At 45.4% G+C, this 16,893-nt stretch overlaps 1 protein-coding gene across 1 annotated transcript in view; it reads left to right on the top strand.

The window, feature by feature from the left end:
* Positions 1-16,893, top strand: part of LOC138497199 (uncharacterized) — a 197,330-nt gene that overhangs the window by 72,572 nt on the left and 107,865 nt on the right. Inside the window, exon 2 of the mRNA XM_069620506.1 lies at positions 16,671-16,769. Within this exon, the coding sequence (XP_069476607.1) occupies positions 16,671-16,769 (99 nt within the window). The remainder of the gene's footprint in view (positions 1-16,670; positions 16,770-16,893) is intronic.

Here is a 16,893-nt window from a genome sequence, read left to right on the forward strand (position 1 = left end):
CAAAGAGGATTCCTGCCTCTCATCCACCACAACCAAACCCATAAAGCTCCAAATAGTCCTCAAGAACTTCAAGGCAGTCAGGTCAAGAAGATACACCGTTTAAAGCCCACATTCTGTTAAGAGTGCCCATAATTCCACATAGATTCCCTGTCTATAGAACCTGACTGTGGCCGAATGGATTACGTAGAAGTGCATATGACACACTCCCATCACTAGAACATTTCTCTCAGATAGGTGCCAGACTTTACCTGGTGCACCCCTTACTATTTACACTCATTGGGGGTCATTACAAGGTTGGCGGTAAGGGGTTAACGGCACCGGTAAAGGTGCCAGTGCCGTTAACCCCTTACCGCCGCATTACGAGGTCCTTTAGCGGGTCCCGCTATGGGCGGCTGGTTTTACCAGGCGCCCTTAGTGGGCGCCGCTAAAGGACCAGCATGCTAACAACGGGCCCTTTATTAACGGGGCCGTTGTTAGCATGGTCACCATTCCCATTGAGACCTATGGGGGCTCGAATGGGAATGAGGATGGGTTCCCTGATTGGGGAAATACCGGGTCCTCCAAGGTTGGAATGGCCAGTAATTCCCCATTCAGGGAATCCGGACCCGGTATGCGGTAAGGGGGTAGCCATGGCGCTAATAGCACTATGGCTACCTCCAACCTTGTAATGACCCCCGTTGTCTCTGTCTGCATTTGCCTCTTACACAGTTGATTCTAGCACTGGCGACTAGACTTGACAGTCCCAGAATTACAATTCTGGAGTTTGTTTTGTGGGAGAAATTAAACATACTCCCAGGCTATGAAAGTGACATGCTTAGGTACAACTTGAGCCCACCACACAGCTAAAGATTTTTTTTACTTTTTCATATTTATCTCTTTGAAACCATCCTTATGTCAATGATCCTTCTCCTTCAGATAACCCTCCACATTTATGCTGTCCTGATATGTGATCTGCTTAAAACAGACTATGAAGGATCTGCTTTTCCCTTATTTTCTTCTCACCTTTTCTGTCGCTCCACACTCAGCTATGCATGGCCAACGCTTAGTGCTGGCAGTAATGTCAGTTGGCTTGGCAAGTCCCAGATTATCTTCTCTGTGAAAAGGTGGTGGTTTTATGAACCTTTTCTAGTGAAGAAGACCCTATGCTTCAAAGGGACGCGTGAGCACATCTCGTGTTTATCACACAACCATAACATGCAACCATGTGTCTCATATGACTTGATTCATTTGTCACAGTAATGCTGGGCTTTACAAGCAAGTGTTATCGCCTCTCTTTGGCTGAGCACTCCATTTGATCCATTAGCAATGATTACATGCACATTCTTACTACCACAAACATATTCCCCTTCCCCAACCCCATTGTCTCTTTCAATTTGTCTGTCTGTTGGTATCCTAGTTCCACCTCTCCTATTCCTTCACCACTGCTCCTCTTTTCTTCTACAGACAACTAGCTGGTTCTCCCCGGGTTGGGGCACAATATGCCACAGTTTCGGGCAGTCTTTGGTGATGTATGTCAGGCATCCCATGCTTAAGGTGAAACACAAGGTCACACAAAATGTGGGAGCATGCTTCTCATGCAAAGGGTACAGGAAGTTTTAGGATCTGAATTAATGACATCTGGTTAAGAAGACATTCTGGAGTTGGTATTGAGAGTTCAACTATAGATTTCCTTAATCATGTCTTGTATCAGGAAGGCAGAACTGCCCCATTCCACCAATCAACTTCAAGCAAAGTTTATTGGTGGAAGTTTCTTGGTGAGGTATTTTGGAGCTGTCGGGTGAATTCTAAACTGCCTTTCAACCAAGAAGAATCATCAGGCCGGTCATAGTTATTTGAGCTCAAGTTAAAAGTAAATATTTCTTCAGTATTAGTTAGGGGAAGCAGTTTGAATATGTGTACATGAGCGGAGCATTGCTGGGATAAATACATATTTATTTGGTAAAATACATGGACTGTAACTAGTTGCTATGATAGAAAGTTTGCACTTAACAGTGAGATTTGTAAACAAGTGTATCGAGAAGTTTTCTGAATTTCAAAGAAAAGAAACTATCGCTAGAGAATGAGTGTGCAATGGGATATTTAAGGAGGCGCGCCATCATTATATAAGTACTCAGTTTTAGCACACGACAAATGGCGCCTGAATGGCACGTGAATCGATGCATATCGGGAATGAAACAACAGGGTGACTCGCAGAGAGACTAGCGTCATTGTTAAAGGGAAGGACCTTTAGTTAGAGCGTGGTTAGTGTCTCTGAGTGTGCAAGATCATCATTCTTGACTTTGTGGCTGTTGGCTACTCAGGTGCGCCAGAATTTCAAGAGTACAGCGGTTCACCATGTGGTGGAACCTCATTCAGACAAATTAACCTTGAAAAAATATGTAATAATCCATAAAATCTGAAAAGATTATTTTCCAAATATTATTCTGAGGTAGTTATTCCAAAGACAGACTACCCAAGAACCCTACCACTGACACCACATCAGGCGTAACCTTGCTCATAAGACATTGTTCCCAAAAACCTTCATTGTCAATAAAAGCTAAGGGGTAAAAAAATGTATTACAATATCTCAGACGCAAGGGTGTTAATAAAGTGCATTCAAGTATTAGATGGAACAGTGTTTCAGTATCTGTCATGAAAAATCTGCACATATTTTCTTCCAGCTGAATCTCATAAATAGTCCACGTGATTCTTTTCCAGGATAGATTGACGCAAACAGGGCCAACACACCCAATTTCTAATAATCATCGGCCAGATAGGGAAAAGAATCATAACCATGCAATTTATCCCTAGTCAATCTCCAATTCCAACGTTCCAGATGATCTTTAGTGCACTTTGGCCTATTCACTATTCATCAACTCTGCCGGAGTAGGACCATTATGAGACGATAAGGTATCACAGGACATAAAGAATTGCATTATCGATAAAGTCTCTCTCGAATGAGTATTCGGAGTGGCCCTCAAGTGTAAAATTGCCATGCCACTGCATTTTAATGATATCAGTCCCAAGTCATGTCGTATGGCCACCACAGGTAAAGATTATGGTAGTTTACATATTCACCTCCATAACATAGCTTAAATCCCTGGGAGCATATTTAGATAACTAAAATCAGAGAGTTCACCTCCATAAATGAGCTTCGACACAATCTTACCCGTGTAAAATTTCACAACAGATAATATCGAAAACCGGCGATATTTTCCATCTATCTTTACCAATTGATTACACAAGCCCTAAGCCTTTGCTTTACGAGCTGTCCGGATAGCAAGTTTAGAGGTTTTTCTATAGATCGGGAAACCCAAATACACAAACCGTGATACCAGATCAAGATTCTCCCCCACAACTAAAGCTAAAATGTGTACGTGATCTCTTTAAAGTACAATGATTTTACATTGGCTTTCCTCATGTTGATTTGCAAAATGTTCTTGGAAGCATAAGCGTTAAAAGCACTGATTAACCTTTGCAGCCCAACAGCAGTTAAATCAAATAATAAGAAATCATTTGTGTAGGATAACCATGTCAGATTCTGATTATTAAGTTTTGGAGAAGCCAATGAGACCTTATGCAGAAAGTCCTCTATATCTGAGACATATAGGTCAAATAGACAGGGAGTTAACAAGCATCCACTGTGAGAGTTGATATCTCCTGTGATAGAGCACCCTGGTTATTCAGTCTGACCTTGACATTTGTGTTGGAATAAAGTGCAATAATTGGACTCAATAGTCCCCAGGGTAATCCCCACCTATCTAATTTGTTCTAAATGAGATTCCTCTCTACCTTGTCAAAGGTTTGTGTTAGATCAAACGAGATGAGAAATAAAGAATCAATTGTTTTGGTCTTAACGTAATTCTGTGCTGATCTCATAAAAAAACATTAGTTGTGCAATGCCTTTTACGGCACTCCGTTTTCCATTTCTGGAGTTTCCCTGTTGCTGAGGCCTACGCTGTTAGATGCTCCAGCATCAAAGCTGCAAACATTTTTGGGTCTGCACTCAGAATGCCAATCGGTCGATAATTCATAGGATCTGTGTGGATAACTCATTTAAAAATTGGAACCACAAAAGCAGTGTGCCAGGAATTCGGTGAAATCTGAGAAGCAATCATTTTCTCAAAATACATCATTAAAATCAAACACCACATTACTGGATTATGTTTAAAAATAACATTTGATAAATTATTAGGTCCTGACATTCATGAGGATCTACTTCTCATGATGGCATTATAAATCATATCTTGGTCAAACTCCAAAGTCCATTTGGATGACTTAATTACCTCTAAGGTTGTCTCATTGGAAAGGTCATCGCTTGAGTGCCCGAAAATTCTATGAAAATGTTCCACCCATTTTGTATCTGCAATAGGATTCAGCAACAAATCAACTTGGTCTCTACCGCAGTTATTAAGCAATTTCCAAAATAAAGAATAATCACTTATACACAGTAGATCCATCCTTACTTCACATCCCTTTGAAGTAACTGTGCTTTATAACTGTGGGACCAATTGCGATAAATCTGTTTTAGCTTTTTGATTTCGCCATACCCTAGTCATCTATTGCCCCCGTACTTAATGGCTCTAATTTCAACTCTAGCTTTCCTCTTTTCACGGTCCACTAACAGGTTAAAATGATGTGTATGTTTATTTCTATTGTGTGTGAGGAGCCTATTTTGTTGGGTTCCCTTCCAGGTGGACCTCAGTGCCCTTTCCTTAATGATTGCTGACTGACAAGTCACGGTCACATGACTGTGTAACAACGCAGTTTCCTTGGCTCCCTTACTCCGTTTGAATTCAGAATACAACAAACTGTGTTACTTATGCTAGTGTCATGCGCCCTTGTCGTGGAGGAGAAAAAGAAAATCAAACAATGCCTCTTATTCTCCAAATTGTAAGCTTTGAACTTTTAATTGTACATGGATTCAAGGCGTGCCCTTTGTGATTACACGTGTTTCGACATCTGTGTCTTTTTCAAATCAGGGCTAATCAAGTTCCATTAACAAAATTATCATTGTCATTGCAAAAACGAAAAAAATGGATGAGCAATAGTTGTATACACATTCCAAATAAAACATAACAATTGCATGCATGCATGTTAAAGGATGGCTGTTGAGGGAGGGGAAATGGTGGGATTGTTAGGGATGGTTGACAAAGAGAAAATGCAACAGATAATGAGAATAAAAGTAAAAAAGAAAAATATGAGAACATAATTAGTTAATGAATAATGGCCCGTTGCACTTTTCAAAAATGTCCAATACTTAATCAACCAAAAAAAAGGGGGTGGTGGGTTTCTTCTTACCTAGTAAGGTTGATTCAAGGTTCATGAGTTGGTAGTTTAGGTTAGATAGTCATGGGTTACATCCCTAAAATAAAAACATCATGTGACCCATTAATGAGCTACCTTGCTTACAATTAGTGAAGTGCACTTTACCAGTGAATAGAGCGAGCTATAGATTGTTTAAAGAATATAATAATATAATTTCCCGGGCGACTTTAATTTTGAACTCAACGTTGTGAACTTACAAACTGGGCTAATCTGTTGGAGTTTATTTGTGAAAAAGAGCATTAGATCAGGTCTTCATATAAATCAACCATGGTCATAGAAATTGTGTTTGCACGCCATGTGTGTGAGTGTTTAACATAGCTACTTGAAACTAACAATGCGCTAGCACTCGTGCTTATCGGTCTTGAACATTTAACATTATCGATCGTGCCAACACGTGTTTACCACGTGCGGTTGCATTATGTGAATAAACCCCCCTGTGGGAGCCCCTCCAGCACGCTTACCTGTGTCAGCGTGTTCCATATCAAAGAATCCCTGTTTGCTCTGTGCCGTGTTACTGTTATTATTGTGGCCATGGTAACTGGGCGGCTGAGTCCTACTTTTGTTTTCACTACGTTCGTCTAGTTCGTTTTGTTTTTAGTATTAGAATGCTAATATTACATATGTGGTTAAGGGCTTCCTTATGTGTTAGATGAATTTAGAAAATTAGAAAGCAATTGTAAATTGCTGTCTGGATCGAATCACAATTTGTTAACGTTTCCAATTAAATGACATATTCGGACACTACAATTTTTCTTGAACTACAAGTGTATATTTCATGTTGTATGTTATTACCAATTTTGGTAATAAATGTTAAAAATGCAAAAATCAAAGTGGATGCCTGAGCATCTCTGGTGGTCCTTTTATAGTGTCTAATGTCGCGGCCATATTTTGGGAAAAACATGATTGTACAACGTGGGAGTCGCGTTCCCTTAATACATTTTACGGCGGAATGCCCAACTCAAAATATTGTAGCTTGAATGGAGTGGGCATACGTGTTTTTGGGGGTTTTAACGCAGGGAGGGTTTCTTCATTAACCTGTGTTTAGTGTTACAAAGACTTAAGACTGACTGTAAATGGTACAAAACCTGGTATGTGTCTGTGAGCACTTTTCAATAATATGAGACTCCCAAAGTGTACTGAATGAAAGGAAATAATGGAAGCCTCACACTATAAAGACAGGCGGTACATTGGAATGTGGTCACTTTTCCACTGCTCATTTTTCTGTGTCCTAACAATCTACAGTAGGTCTTCCTGTGGCACTGCCTCGATTACTTGTCTTTCTGGTAATCTCTGCTTATCTTAATCTTCATTGCATGGGGGATATCGCTGTATTCAAATGATCTGGGCCATGAAAACCTTTACCCTAGAAAGGTGTAAAGTGGCCCAGTCCTAGCACACTTCTGATACATAGCCATGTAACCACAAAACAAAGAAGTAATGGTGTGGGTCGTAATGGTAAAACAATGAGAAGACATTTCTATGTACCTCACACAGTGCATGCTTTTCCTGTGTTCTTGATAGGAAATCAAACGGTGAGTATATCTCTGACAACATAACAACATGGGAGGGACCTCAAAACATTGCTGGGATAAAAAAAAAGACAGCATACTAATCAAAAGCTGCGATAATCACTGTACGCATAAGCTGGAAACGTACATCTGGGCAGAAGGATATGTGAGGGGCAAGAAATGAGAGCTGGACACAAATTTGTAATTTTCTCAAAATCAGACATGTTATTAAACAAAAAAAGGGGTTGGGAAAATATCTCTGCAGCCCTAAGAACTTCACTACTTAGAAACTAAAGCTAAGGGTCTGTCTGTGCCAGGATGTCAGTTATTAAAGACATATGTCCTTTTCTCCAAAATGTCCTATTCTGACCCTCACAAAACAAACAAAAACATCAAAAGGTGCAAGGAAATGTCTTTATCTTGATGTTGGCAAAAAGTGTTCAAAACCCAAAGTATAAGGATGACTCTAATGAAAATGTTGTCCAAGGTAAAGTCCCTTACATCCAGATGTTGGTCCCCTTCCCCTGGAATCTTAGTTAGGATGGCACAAATGTCCCTTTAGCTAACATTCCTTTGTGTCTTCACTGGACTCACAAAGTTCATGTTTAAACAATAGGTTCTGTTACAATATTTCTGTAGTATTTTTGGTACCTTTGTAGGTCACCTGGTATACCCCCCTGCCATGAATTTTTCCAACAATTTCAGCTGCCTGCTGTACTCACCTGCCAGGAGTTTCCTTTAAGGTTTTTCAGATTTCCTGGTATACTTCTCTGTGAGGAATCTTGATACAATTCCAGCTGCCTTTGTACTCGCCTGCCAGAACTTCTTATGCCGCAACACCATATACTGTTAGGTACTTGGAATATTAGTCTGTGGTAACTTTTACTCAAACGTCTCCACACACTGACACTGCATGCACCTTTACTTGATTGGGGTTTTCCTCCATACTTTGTTTTGACTGCATTCGAATATTCTCCTATTTGGGTGTTGAATGTGTACTTTGTCTTGTCTGCATTCAAACAAACTTGGCCTTTGAACTTTGCCTTGTCTGCATTCAAACATTCTTATATTTTCTGCATCATCAATCTCATACCATTTAAATACTTGTTGGCGTGATTGTCGGAATGCCTGAGGGGCCACAGCTGCTTTAGGCTGACTCACTGGTTCCTTCCAGCTTCTCCGATGCTTCTCGTGCCTTTCTTCACCCGCTTACCAGTTCGGAGGGTGTGGACGTTCTTCCAGGGTCCTTCGAGGCTCTGTGGTCACAGGCCAGCTTTCCTTCACGGTACATGCTGCAGAATGCTGTTGCGGCAAGTGGCTCAAACTCCAGGAGCTCCAGTGCGGTTCCCAGCATCTCCACGGCTCTTCTTGCTCGCACGCTGTGCTTCTTATCCTGTCCCAGCAGTTTTCTCAGTTTTGCCAGCTCCGTTGCTGTGCCTCGCGTTCCTGAGCCTCACCATGGAACGTAACATTTCTTCCTGCAGTGCTCAACTTGACAGAGTAGTTGCCACATTTAAATGTGCCACGCATGGAAGGCTTGGAAAAACAACTAGCCTGCATGTTGTACTTTAAGCACCTGTCACTTTGCACAAACTCCCTCATGCTCCTCCTCGTCTCGGTACCTGAGGGATATTGGGAGTTGGAGTCCGTGGCCATGATTTGACTTTTAATTCTTAAATGGTTTTTGTCAGGGATTCCACGTAAAGGCACATTAGAAACAAAAGGTAATGTGTGAGTTGTTGGTGTTTGGGTGAAAGTTGGAGGCCTGACTAGAAGGACAATATGCCATTAATATCTTCTGGTTTCAGCACTAGATATTCCACCAAGTTATTGGCCTGCATGGACTAGAATGCAATTTTCTGGAATTGGATCATGGGGAATTACATCCACTGTAGCACTGAATTGTTCTACTTCGAGGACGAAACGATAATGCAGGCTTTGGATCTAATTTCTCTTGGGAAATCAGTTTCAACAGGTCTTTAATGAAGATTCTGTCAGTATAACCTAGCAGATTCTCCGTTGGGTATGGACAGATCCCTACTCTAGCAGAAACCCTACTCTAAATCCCATATTCAGTTTCTCTTGAGTTTAAATGCAGGACATCAAAAGATGCATCTGTCAATCAGGAGCTCAATATGCAGTGGTCATGGCTGCTTTAGTAAAGGGTAAACTTCAAGATCAATGGCCTTTGCTGGTCTTTAGACAAAGAGGCAGATGCAGGAACTGAATCAAGGAGAAACGTTCTCTGCGTTGTGACCATCCTGATTGCAGATAGAGTCCTGTGGACTTCAGGTGCTGTAGGATGATTTGCAATGTTCCTTCCTGATTTACATCTGTTTTGTAGGGTGATTGCATACATTTTTCCTGCGTCTGGCTCAATGGGCCCGTTTTTCATGCAATATTATATTAAGAGTCAAATATAATTTGCAGAAGTATACCAGCATGCCAAACTCGGCAATGCTTCTCAAACTAACCATCTCCCTCCGAACAAGTGCATTATGGGGTTCTGCATGTCTACTTTGGGGAGTTCAGACGTGTGGAACAATCAGGGCAGAGGAAGAGAACACAGCCAAACGCCTTACTGAGGTTGAAGTCATGATACATTTTTAAAGACACTTTCACCACACAGTCATCTCCATTATTACATGGGGAGGCCTGAGGTCTGGGTGACTCCATCTTCCAGTTGGTATAGGGTTATTCTACTCCTATAGTTCCTTTACCTCATACACACCTCATCATCAGGAATTGCAGCAGCAAAATGGCCAGTGGGTCAGCCATTTTGGGAATATGTTCATGGATCTATGTGGTGGGCTTTTGTACTGTGTGCTGCAATTGCAGTAGCCAGGGTCACGTGTTCTGGTGGGCAAATCAGTTGCACTATTGTTCAGAGCACCTGCTCCACTCTCTGATTAGATCAATTGTTGGAGGGCATTCTTTTCGAGCAAATCATGTGCTTAATATTTGAGGATCGCGATGTTGGTGCATGTTAAGCACTGGTTTGGCACTGCCCTCTTACTTGCATGTTATTTTCTTGATTTTAATATGTCTGCCCACTTTGTGAATCACGTGCACTCATTTTTCTTTACATTTGTGCGCTGACACATCTCTGAGATGCACACTCATTAAAGTCACGTGCATCTCTCTCTTGCGCATTTCTTGCACTTTTATGACGCACCTCCAATTTGCCCATTTTATTTATTGTTGTCCAAATGCGTCTCTGTCTTTAGAACCAAACAGTCTAAGTGGCTGGTCCCCCCCAAACCTCAATCCATGGAGGATGGTTGTCTTTTCACAGTCTGAGGTGGTTTAATCTCTCATTCGCCCCGGTCCCCGTTGTCGTGTTCTTCCTTCCGCTGCGGACTTCTGACCAGATCATAACAATCACTGATAGGAATGCGAAGATCTTCATGGGCAGTTTTGCTCGCCTCTGCCTTGCTTTTGATGGGTTGGCTGGAGTGTCAGAGGGAGGAACGTCTGCTCCTAGAACTGGGGCTCGCTGATCTCTCCCAATCCTTCCTTCCGGCTCCCCCTCTTCTGGTCTCTGAGTCAGTCTCCCGACCTGGTTTGCTCTTCTTTTCTTTTCCCACTATCTCCTTCCTTGGGCTTACCTTCTGGTGCCTCCTCAACGCCCAACAGTGTGGTCATACCTCCTCCCTACCACACAGGTTCACCAGATGTAAGATGTACCAGCAGGAACTTTCTCTGTTTTTGCCTGCCTGGGCCTCTCCCAAGACATTTCCCTTCCTTTGGCAATCTGTTGTTTTTCTCCTTATTAACCCCTGGGGTCTTTCTCTCCCCAGGCCTGGAGTTCCTCCTTAGACTTAGCGTAAACCTGGAGTTGGTTTGTGCATGGGATTCATCTAGAGATAACACACCAGAGAATTGTTTTGTCCTGTAGGATGGGGCTCTCCACGGTATTCTTCACCCAAATCTCTTGAAATCTACTGGTGGCATTGCCTTTATAAAAGGGGTAATTTTGACTAAGTTGCCTTTGTGATGAGTCATACCAACTTCACAGGTGGGGCTGCGGTGGGCTGGTGGATCCTTCCCATGCTGTTCTGTTCTAACAGATGTGGAAGAATACTAGCAATAATACAATAGCCGTACCAATGGAAACATGCTTTATATCTTCAAGAGGTGAAAATACACAGTAGTATCTTTTTCTAACAGTGGGGGTCATTAACAGTCTGCCAGTCCGGAAGAAAGAATGCCGGTAGCAATGTACCGGCATCCTTTCCGAACCGGCAGACTACAACTGTCCCTGCTGGCGCCGTTGCGCACAGCAGGTCTGACCTGCCGGGCGCAACGGCCCGGGTAGTCACAATTGTCATTGAAGCACTGTTACTAACAGTGAGGGTGCTTCCCAGTCCCCATTCCCATGGAGTCCTCTGAGACTCCATGGGAATGGGGACTAACATTTTCCGCCGCCTGATATCCCAGCAGCCAGGACTTGTAATGTCCAGGTGGTACTGGGTTCTCAGGTGGCGTAAAGGGTGTTACAGTCCAGCAGCAACCTGACGGTAGAACCGGCGGATTACCGCCAGACTTGTAATGACCTCCAGTGGCTTTTATTAGTAAATCACAAATGAAATGTAGTAATTAATGCTCTGATTACTTACCGGTAATCTTCATTATTCCTAGTCCTACTCTTCCTCGTCAAAGTACTTACCTCATGAAGAGGCCCCTGCCTCCGACACAGGACCTTCTTCTATTTATTTAAATCCCTATAACTCCTCCCCCACATCCATGTCACTCAGTTTTATATTACCAAGCCGGAGCATGGGACCTTCACCGCAGGGAGGGCGAGGAGGGTCGCCAGTACTGTGACAAAGAAGAGTAGGACTAGGAGTAATGAAGATTACCAGTAAGTAATCAGAGCATTACCTCCACGTCCACTCTTCCTCGTCCCAGTACTTACCTCATGATGTATACCAAAGCAGCAATGGGGAAAAGGTCCCAATGAGACGCAGAGCCAAAAACTGCAGCAAAACAGACCCACAATAACTCTTAATTCACATCCCCACAGACAAAACTCCACCACGAAGGAACCAACACCCAAGTGTGAGAAACTTAACCCATAGCGGTTGATGAAAATGCCTAGACCAGCCAAGGCGGCAGCCATACAAATCTCTTGCAGAGAAAACCATCCTTGCATCGGCCCAGGAAGCTGCCAAACCCCTGACGGACCGCCCCTGATCGTGCGCAGGCACAGGCAGGCCAGAAGCCACATCGGCCCTGGAGATCACAACCCGGAACCACAGATGCGTTATGCCCAGCCCCAGCCGGACCACAAGCAATCAGAAGACTATCAGAATGGTGGAAAAAAGCAAAACTAGCCAAATACTCCAACGCGTCCTGCCAGATATAATGTTAAGCCAAGCCACCTCCTCAGGCATTCTCGGATCATGAAAGAAGTCAGGGAGAACCAGATCCTGATAGGTGTGAAAACCGAGATACAATTTAAGGGAGGAACTTCGGACCACACCTCAGCACCACCGAGTCTGGCAGCACCCTCAAGAAAGGAGGGTGACATAAGAGGGCCCCAATCTCCCCAAGTCTACCGGCAGAAGCGAGGGCAATAAGAAAAGCAGATTTCAGTGTAAGATTTTTGATCTCAATTTCGTAAATGGGCTCAAAACGAGGCCCTTGAAGGAACCAGCACAAGGACGGGAAGAAGAAAACCCCTGGAGCAACTTCCCCACCAACACCTCCCCATCCAAGTGACCATCAGAGTCCCCCAAAAGGAATTTCATGGAGGCCCACTGAACGCGAAGCCTGGAGAAAAAAAAACTGCCAGGCCCCTGTCAAAACCCCTCCTGGAGGAACCGAAGGATAGCAGAGAGGTGAGAACGTCGGGTAGGGATCCCAGACCGCCCATACCAGTCTCGGAAATGGCCCAATGCCTACCGAACACCTTCAGAGTGAAGGGTCTAAGAGCATCCATTATGGACTCAAATACAGGATCTGAGAACCCCTGAGATATCAACCTAGACTGAGCAATAGCCACACTGCCCATTGCATCCTTGGGACTTCCAACCGCAGATCCCCTTGAAGGGGACACGGCCACCTCGGAACCATCCAAGGTTCCTAGGACCTTAGCTCCAACAGAGAGGGGAGCCAACTCCGGCGGGACCAGAACGGAGCTAACAACAACAGAGTCACCCTGGACACTGATGCGACAAACCACCCAGGGCAGAAACGGAATAGGCGGAAAGGCATAAAGGAAAACCCCAAGGCCACTGTACAGAGAGGGCGTCCATCCCCCAATCCCCTCGGCCTGAAACCTGAGAGCAGAAGAGGGGAACTTCTGCTGAGGCCGGGGGATGCAAACAGGTCTAGAACCGGGGACCCTAATCTGAGATAGGTCACCGCAAAGACCTGGGCCAACAGTCCAGCAACTCCTTGAAGTACACCAGAGCTTGGACAATGGCACAACTCTTGCCAATTAGATGATCACCGGCTCTCCCCAGATCTCACAACCCTTGCGCTGAGAGGACCCCCAATGTAGACCCCCCCAACCCATTCTGCTGGCGTCGGTAGTAAGAGAGGCCACAGGAGGAAGGACCATGCACACCTCAGCCTGTAGACCTGAAACCCCCCGCCAGCATAGCATGGAGACTCGCAGCGCTGGGGACACTGAAAACAAAACTATGAAAGCCGAGACGTCGGGAGCCAGTGGGAGAGAGTATAAGACACCATGGGACGTAACTGAAGACGGGCTCAAGGAACTGGAAAACACGCAAGATGCCACGTGCCCCGTAACTTTAGCAACAGGCGAGCCGAGACATACTGCCTTCTGAGAACCCAGAACAGCCAGCAAGCGCCCCCCCTGCACAACATCCAGAGTACGTTCCCCAAAGCCCCCACGTTGAAGCGTTCCATCCAGACAAGCAGTGCAGGGCCTTGAGACCCATAAGCAGGTGACACATCCTAGAAGGCATAGGTACCAGGAACACCCGCAAGTAGAAAACTTGACCCTGAACAGGGAGAGGAACGGGCAAGACGGTAACCCACAACAACTATTCGGAGAGAACAGATCCCATGGCCAACTACTTTGACCGTGAGCTGGGTACCAAAGTCCCAACTATGCAAACCTGGACAGGAGGAGACAGGAACGGCAACTGATACCCCCCCTCCGGAAGGAGCCCATTACCCTGGAAGCTGAACCCCACCGGTCCTATACACCTCAGAGACGATAGAGACAAGGAGCCAGGGAAAACCGCCAGTCACTGCACTTGCACCAGAGGAAAATCACAGGACGTTGAAGCAGGCCTGCGCCACAATATAACAGCATGCTTGTCAGCCCACAAAAAGATCTGACCTATCAAAAGGAAGATACAGGACACCTCAGAAGTCCATCAGACCGTGGCCCCCTCAGCCGACAGAGGAACCACCAGGCTGGCGTCAAAAGGGCATAGTACTGTCACAAAGTGGGGCAAAGCAAACCATCCCGGATAGCAGACATCAAAGGCAACCCCCTACCTGGGGTATGAGTGACATCCCCCTCCACCAGCACCAGAGGCTCTGAGAAACCCTCTAAGCAGAGACATTTGCCACCATGTGCCCTATCACTTCCCTCTGAGAGGAGGCGTGAAAGCAACACGTCAGCACCGGAGGACCTAGGCCCTAAAAGAAGAGACACTGGGAACCCCCTGCATGGCTGTTACTTCCAAGATGCATTTTCTATAATTCCATGCCGGACAAGGGGAAAGAAAATCATCTCCTTTGACCTTCCCTCGCGCAGTTTAGAGAAAGAGAACAGGACAAGGAGTCTGCGTCCATAGGTAGCACAGACCCAAAAACACCACTAATTCGCCACATGACTGAGAGGTGGCTTGAGCCCTGTATCCATTAGCTGGTAGCCCCATGCTCTAAATGGTTCCAATGCGTCGGTCTAGGAAGGATGAAGGGCCGAGTCAGCACCGCTGAGACTCGAACCTGAAGTGTAGACTATGCCAGGCCGTTATCCTTTCGGCCGCTTGCAGACGTGTCTAAATCTGCACCATTTTCACAGGCTGCATGCAAAGAATGCAGCCAACATCTGGTGCATCCTGGGCTGTGTGTGTCTGAGGAGCGGGTGCTATGTGACATGCCTGTGACAGTACAGAGCCCCCACACTTCCAAAGACTATCTGCCACTGTCACCCCACGACAAGAAGCAGAGAGGCCTCACAACACAACAAAAGGGAAGGCTAGCCCATACTGACAAGTGCTTGCCATCATTTCCAATAAAGATGTGTACACAGAGCACAAGGAAACGGCCTGTCGAAGGAGTCAAGATGGCTATACCAGCAAGAGAGGGGAAAACATCAAGCGCAGTCCTCCCCTCTCCTTACCTTCCCCCAGATAATGCAGCTAACATCCGGTGCATCCTGGGCCGTGTGTGTCTGAGGAGCGGGTGGTATGTGACATGCCTGCGACAGAACAGAGCCCCCGCACTTTCAAATACTCTCTGCCACAGTCAGCCCACGACAAGAAGCAGAGAGGCCTCACAACAAAAGGGAAGGCTCAGCCCATACTGCCAAGTGCTTGCCATCATTTCCAATAAAGATGTGTACACAAAGCACAAGGAAACGGCCTGTCGAAGGAGTCAAGAAGGCCATACCAGCAGGAGAGGGGAAAAATATCAAGCACAGTCCTCCCCTCTCCTTACCTTCCCCCAAAGAATGCAGCTAACATCCGGTGCATCCTGGGCCGTGTGTGTCTGAGGAGCGGGTGGTATGTGACATGCCTGCGACAGAACAGAGCCCCCGCACTTTCAAAGACTCTCTGCCACTGTCACCCCACGACAAGAAGCAGAGAGGCCACACAACAAAAGAGAAGGCTAGCCCCTACTGCCAAGTGCTTGTCATCATTTCCAATAAAGATGTGTACACAGAGCACGAGGAAACGGCCTGTTGTATCAAGATGGCCAAAACAGGAGGAGAGGGGAAAAACATAAAGCCCATTCCTCCCTTTTCCTTACCTTCCCCCGAGCTGTGCAGGACCCGGGACACTATGCTCACGCTGCAGTCCGGAGCCCAGCAAAGAACTGAGCGAGGCAAACCGGCTCAACTGTGACCCCTAGCCCTGCAAGGGTCCCAGGAGCAGCGCTGCACCTGAGGGAGCCGAGGGCCCCATCACACAGCCCCCCCCCCCAGGGGGCCAGCAATCGGTGCTCCCCGGTGCCCCGCACCGGGAAGAAAAAGTCCAACCAGCTGGAGGCAGGAAAAATTAAACTGAGTGACGTGGATGTGGGGGAGGAGTTATAGGGATTTAAAGAAATAGAAGAAGGTCCTGTGTCTCGAAGGCAGGGGCCTCTTCATGAGGTAAGTACTGGACGAGGAAGAGTGGACGTGGAGGTAATGTAAAATCCTGGCTCAGTTCAGGTGCTCATGCTACTCAGGGTCTGATATGGTGGCATTTTCCATGGAAATACTACCAAACCGATTTCCCGTGATGATCGCATGCATAACTTGAAAGGCCCACGTGATTCGGAGTCATGTGGAGCCTCCGTTATTCCCCATTTTGCTGTCACATAGGACTCAGAGGACTGCATGAGGGATTACAACATGTGGAAATAGTGCATATGGTTTGTCTGGTGGTCAGCAGTCAGAGTTGTAGAATTTCAGTAATGGAAGAGAGGTAAAACGTGCAGTATTTCCCAATATGACTTTTTACAGTAAAGCCAGACTCATAACCAGGCCCCTAGATTTTCCCAAGGCCCTTAAGAAAATCTACTGTTTTGAATGAGTAATCAGCATAGTCTGCTGAGAACCTTTAAAAGAGAAGTTTCAATATTAGATGTAAGATAGTGGGTCTTAAGTGCCCTTGTAGGATCAAGGCATAATTTCTTTGTTATTATTTTAATCCACAGGTTCCTGAGCCTTCGCACAGAGAAAAAAAATGGTACCACAAATTGTGGAAACGGATGAAGCGCTGCCGCTGCAATGCGGCAGGAACGGGCCAGCCAAAGGTAACCGAAACTGCTTTCCCAAATACGCAAATACGCATCTTAGATCGTTTTATTACACGTGTTATCATTTTATGTTTCGTTATTGTATATGGCCCACACTGCCGCATGTTTCTCCCATCACTAA

This window comes from Ambystoma mexicanum, chromosome 5q (genome assembly GCF_040938575.1).
Source record: "Ambystoma mexicanum isolate Mex_15411 chromosome 5q, UKY_AmexF1_1, whole genome shotgun sequence".
Classification (NCBI taxonomy): Eukaryota; Metazoa; Chordata; class Amphibia; order Caudata; family Ambystomatidae; genus Ambystoma; species Ambystoma mexicanum.